At 50.8% G+C, this 6000-nt stretch overlaps 1 protein-coding gene across 1 annotated transcript in view; it reads left to right on the forward strand.

Annotated features, from left to right (window-relative positions):
• The window catches only part of TTLL1 (TTL family tubulin polyglutamylase complex subunit L1), a 29242-nt gene extending 23451 nt beyond the window's left edge, over positions 1-5791 (forward strand). The window contains exons 9-10 of the mRNA XM_073650026.1: positions 549-712; positions 4138-5791. Of these exons, the coding sequence (XP_073506127.1) occupies positions 549-712; positions 4138-4267 (294 nt within the window). The 3' untranslated portion in view covers positions 4268-5791. The remainder of the gene's footprint in view (positions 1-548; positions 713-4137) is intronic.
• Positions 5792-6000: the final 209 nt, after the last annotated feature.

Consider the following 6000-nt stretch of genomic DNA (forward strand, 5'->3'; position numbering starts at 1 on the left):
GATTTTCCACCATGAAGTAAAAGTGAAAGTTCAGTCCAGGAGGAGAAAGAATCATATTTCTCTGATAAGATATATTACACAGTTGCTTATTTTTACGTGTACTATCGATTTCTGAAATAAAAATTAAAACAACGGTTACACTTTAAGCTGTCAAATCTGAAAATGACACCTCCACCGATCAGTGGTTTTGAGGTTCCATGATATACCCAGTGTACTGAGCCAGAACAGCACAGCCCCGTACACCGTGTAGTGGCCGTTCTTGGGTACTGCAGATCAGTCTCCTTTTCTTCAATAGGAGTAGCAGTACCCTAGAACGGCCACTACACGTTGTATAGAGCTGTGCTGTTCAGGCTCTATATACGGGACCTCACAACAGCTTTTCGGTGGGGGTGCCGTTTGTCTGACCCCCACTTTTCTGGTGTTGATTACTTATCCTAAGGATAAGGTCATTTATTTGTAAGCCCTGGACAATCCCTTTAAATGCATTGACACAAAGGTGTACATTGCGTATAAGGGCAGACTGCTAATTTCCGTTCTGTATCTGACAGGTTAATGCATCTCCGTCTCTCACGTCAAGCACGGCCAATGACCGTATACTAAAGTACAACCTCATCAATGACACTCTGAACATCGTTGTTCCAAATGGGGAGATCCCGGACTGCAAGTGGAATAAAGTCCCCCCCAAAGAAGCCCTGGGAAGCTACGAAATCCTGTAAGACGTGGCCACCGTAGGATTGACCTATGTAAAAATGGCAGCAATCCGCTCAGGAGCGAGCAAATGGCATGCATTGGCTAATCGCAACTATACAGACAGGGTGGAGGGGGGAGGCTCCTGCTGCAGGCAGTTTTGGAGAGGATGGGGATGTGGCCGTGCTCCTGAGACACAGACAACATTTCTTTATAGATTTCTCAGTTTTATCTTTCTTACCTGTTATTGCTGATTCATTGATGGCACCAGGCTACAGTGTCTGTGCCTGCTGTCTGCACACTCCCTGCTGCCACCACTGATCCATCAGCGCCAGCCTGCCCCCTCCAGATTGTTACTGTTATGGGTGCGCTGTGGCTGGATCTGATATAGAGCATAGTAGCTGAAACTGTAATGGCGTGTGCTGTGGCGTGCTGTAATTGTTATGGGGCGTTGTGGCTGATACTGTAATTGCGGAGCTGTGGCCGATGCTGTTATTGGGGAGCTGTGGCCGATGCTGTTATTGCGGAGTGGTGGCCGATGCTGTTATTGGGGAGTGGTGGCCGATGCTGTTATTGCGGAGTGGTGGCCGATGCTGTTATCGGGGAGCTGTGGCCGATGCTGTTATTGGGGAGCTGTGGCCGATGCTGTTATTGCCGAGTGGTGGCCGATGCTGTTATTGGGGAGCTGTGGCCGATGCTGTTATTGCGGAGTGGTGGCCGATGCTGTTATTGGGGAGCTGTGGCCGATGCTGTTATTGGGGAGCTGTGGCCCATACTGTCATGGGCGAGCTGTGGCCAATACTGTCATGGGCGAGCTGTGGCCAATACTGTCTTTGGGAAGCTGTGGCCGATGCTGTTATTGGGGAGCTGTGGCCGATGCTGTTATCGGGGAGCTGTGGCCGATGCTGTTATCGGGGAGCTGTGGCCGATGCTGTTATTGGGGAGCTGTGGCTGATACTGTAATTGCGGAGCTGTGGCCGATGCTGTTATTGGGGAGCTGTGGCCGATGCTATTATTGCGGAGTGGTGGCCGATGCTGTTATTGGGGAGCTGTGGCCGATGCTGTTATTGGGGAGCTGTGGCCCATACTGTCGTGGGCGAGCTGTGGCCAATACTGTCTTTGGGGAGCTGTGGTCAATACTGTCTTTGGGAAGCTGTGGCCGATGCTGTTATTGGGGAGCTGTGGCCGATGCTGTTATTGGGGAGCTGTGGCCGATGCTGTTATTGGGGAGCTGTGGCCGATGCTGTCATTGGCGAGCTGTGACCAATACTGTCTTTAGGGAGCTATGGCTGATGCTGTTATTGGGGAGCTGTGGCCCATACTGTCATTGGGGAGCTGTGGCCGATGCTGTTATTGGGGAGCTGTGGCCCATACTGTCTTTGGGAAGCTGTGGCCGATGCTGTTATTGGGGAGCTGTGGCCGATGCTGTCATTGGCGAGCTGTGACCAATACTGTATTTAGGGAGCTATGGCCGATGCTGTTATCGAGGAGCTGTGGCCGATGCTGTTATTGGGGAGCTGTGGCTGATACTGTAATTGCGGAGCTGTGGCCGATGCTGTTATTGGGGAGCTGTGGCTGATACTGTAATTGCGGAGCTGTGGCCGATGCTGTTATTGCGGAGCGGTGGCCGATGCTGTTATTGGGGAGCTGTGGCCGATGCTGTTATTGGGGAGCTGTGGCCGATGCTGTTATTGGGGAGCTGTGGCTGATACTGTTATTGCAGAGCTGTGGCCGATGCTGTTATTGGGGAGCTGTGGCCGATGCTGTTATTGGGGAGCTGTGGCCGATGCTGTTATTGGGGAGCTGTGGCCGATGCTGTTATTGCAAAGTGGTGGCCGATGCTGTTATTGGGGAGCTGTGGCCGATACTGTCATTGGGGAGTTGCGGCCCATACTGTCATTGGGGAGTTGCGGCCCATACTGTCATTGGGGAGTTGCGGCCCATACTGTCATTGGGGAGTTGCGGCCCATACTGTCATTGGGGAGTTGCGGCCCATACTGTCATTGGGGAGTTGCGGCCCATACTGTCATTGGGGAGTTGCGGCCGATACTGTGATTGGGGAGCAGCGGCCGATACTGTCATTGGGGAGCTGCGGCTCATACTGTCATTGGGGAGCTGCGGCTCATACTGTCATTGGGGAGCTGCGGCTCATACTGTCATTGGGGAGCTGCGGCCCATACTGTCATTGGGGAGCTGCGGCCCATACTGTCATTGGGGAGTTGCGGCCCATACTGTCATTGGGGAGTTGCGGCCCATACTGTCATTGGGTAGTTGCGGCCCATACTGTCATTGGGGAGTTGCGGCCCATACTGTCATTGGGGAGTTGCGGCCCATACTGTCATTGGGGAGCTGTGGCCCATACTGTCATTGGGGAGCTGTGGCCCATACTGTCATTGGGGAGCTGTGGCCCATACTGTCATTGGGGAGCTGTGGCCCATACTGTCATTGGGGAGCTGTGGCCGATACTGTCATTGGGGAGCTGTGGCCCATACTGTCATTGGGGAGCTGTGGCCCATACTGTCATTGGGGAGCTGTGGCCCATACTGTCATTGGGGAGCTGTGGCCCATACTGTCATTGGGGAGCTGTGGCCGATACTGTCATTGGGGAGCTGTGGCCCATACTGTCATTGGGGAGCTGCGGCCCATACTGTCATTGGGTAGTTGCGGCCCATACTGTCATTGGGGAGTTGCGGCCCATACTGTCATTGGGGAGTTGCGGCCCATACTGTCATTGGGGAGCTGTGGCCCATACTGTCATTGGGGAGCTGTGGCCCATACTGTCATTGGGGAGCTGTGGCCCATACTGTCATTGGGGAGCTGTGGCCCATACTGTCATTGGGGAGCTGTGGCCGATACTGTCATTGGGGAGCTGTGGCCCATACTGTCATTGGGGAGCTGTGGCCCATACTGTCATTGGGGAGCTGTGGCCCATACTGTCATTGGGGAGCTGCGGCTCATACTGTCATTGGGGAGCTGCGGCTCATACTGTCATTGGGGAGCTGCGGCCCATACTGTCACTGGGGAGCTGCGGCCCATACTGTCACTGGGGAGCTGCGGCCCATACTGTCACTGGGGAGCTGCGGCCCATACTGTCACTGGGGAGCTGCGGCCCATACTGTCACTGGGGAGCTGCGGCCCATACTGTCACTGGGGAGCTGCGGCCCATACTGTCACTGGGGAGCTGTGGCCCATACTGTCATTGGGGAGCTGTGGCCCATACTGTTATGGACATACTGCAATGGGGGCACAGATGCTGTAAGTGTTAAGAGGGCACCAAAGTTGTAACTGCCCTGAAAATGTTCACCAGCTTGCCTCTCTCTCGCCCCCTGACCTTTTTGACTCGTTTTGTGGGTCTGGCACCATTTTAGATTTTGCTAGCCATATAGGACCCCTTTAATCCGCCCCCCGTTTTGTGTGCACGTGACGCCATTCACTTGTGTCCTGTTGTAGATATGACGAAGAGGCGGCTCAGGCGGATGGGTCAGAACGGGACCTGAGGAACCGACCAGGTCAGACGTTTGGTTTCAAAGGCGGGCGAACCAAGGAGTCCGGGAGATCGGCCCCCACAACGTGGAAGTAGTCGGTTTATGGGGAAATCAGTGGAGAAGTTCTACAGTTTTCTGGAGCAAAAGGAAAGAAGGGGCATTAATTAGCCGGCGGTGGAAAAAAAAACACAAGTTATATTTTTGGAGACACGTAGAAGAGGAAACTGAAAATGAAGATATTGATTGTGGAAGAAGAATTTATAGGGCAATTACTACCACAGGAAAGGGCAATGGACACATACAAGAAGAGCACTGTGTTTACGGAAATGTCTTCACCTAAAATCCTAACATATCCAGTCCAGAGAAACTATAGAAATGTAACGTATTCATTCAGAAGAGACTTACTATAAGGATAAAAAAGTCCTTTTACTTTATAGCAAAAACGTGAAAACCGTTTTCTAATATCTCATTCCTAAGCCGAGATATGATCGCTTAAAGTTACAGCCCCAAAGCCTGAGGCTGCACTACTGAGGCGTTCTCATGACATCGCGTCCTGTTGTGTCAGGAGCAGTGTTGTCGCAAATCAACAAATAGATCAATATTTACTAGTTATGTAGATGTAAATGGTTATTTGGATCTACATAAAGTAGTGAAGTGAATGGAGAAGTGGTCGTGCATGTGAACTCCCATAGAAGTGAATGGAGAACTGGTCATGCATGTGAACTCCCATAGAAGTGAATGGAGAACTGGTCATGCATGTGAACTCCCATAGAAGTGAATGGAGAACTGGTCATGCATGTGAACTCCCATAGAAGTGAATGGAGACGTGGTCACACATGCGCACACCCATAGAAGTAAATGGAGACGTGGTCACACATGCGCACACCCATAGAAGTGAATGGAGACGTGGTCACTATTGTTTACTCCCACAGAAGTGAATGGAGAAGTGGTCACTCCCATAGAAGTGAATGGAGACGTGGTCATGCATGCGCACTCCCATAGAAGTGAATGAAGAAATGGTCACTATTGTACATTTCCATATAAATGAATGGAGAAGTGGTCACTCCTATACACTCCCATAGAAGTGAATGGAGACATGGTCATGCATGCGCACTCCCATAGAAGTGAATGGAGACGTGGTCACTATTGTGCGCTCCCATAGAAGGTAATGGAGCACTGTTCACTATTGCATACTCCCATAGAAGTGAATGGTAAAGTGGTCACTAGTGCATGGGCTCAAAGATGCATTAAAGAAGTAAAATACTACATTTGTTGCTTTAGACTTTGTAAAAAAGGACAAGTTCAGCTCAGCTGCATGGACTGACAGAGCTCTGCTACATCAGCCGCCCCACAGTTGTGGAAATACAGTGCTGACGTTGTAGACGAGTTTCCATGTCACATTGTATAAGTATGTGCCCCCCTTACGCCCCCTCTGTCCACTTCTTACTCATTCTGATGCCCCGTCTTATTTCTATATGTATAACCAGCTCCGACCCGTCATATGATTCTGTCGCTGACATCTACGGGAGGCGAATGTTATGTTATGGGATGACGGAGACCATTGTTCTGGCTACGGCATCTCTGTGATCTTCAGTATATAAATAAACAGCTCAGCAGGACACGTCTGGCTTTGGTTTATGCATAAAAACACTGCATATTACACTAATTATGACTGCACAACTTTGTAGTATTTCATGCTGGATTACGTCTTGACGCTGACTAGTTCTAGCGTCAGGACGTTCTTTGAAGGCAGAGTTATCGCGCTCTACGCTCCTGTGAGATGTATGTATAACGTCCCCAGTGTATCCTATGTGATATATATACAACA

The sequence above is a fragment of the Phyllobates terribilis genome, unplaced genomic scaffold (genome assembly GCF_046119375.1).
Source record: "Phyllobates terribilis strain yellow unplaced genomic scaffold, ASM4611937v1 Scaffold_10__3_contigs__length_209671492, whole genome shotgun sequence".
Taxonomy (NCBI): Eukaryota; Metazoa; Chordata; class Amphibia; order Anura; family Dendrobatidae; genus Phyllobates; species Phyllobates terribilis.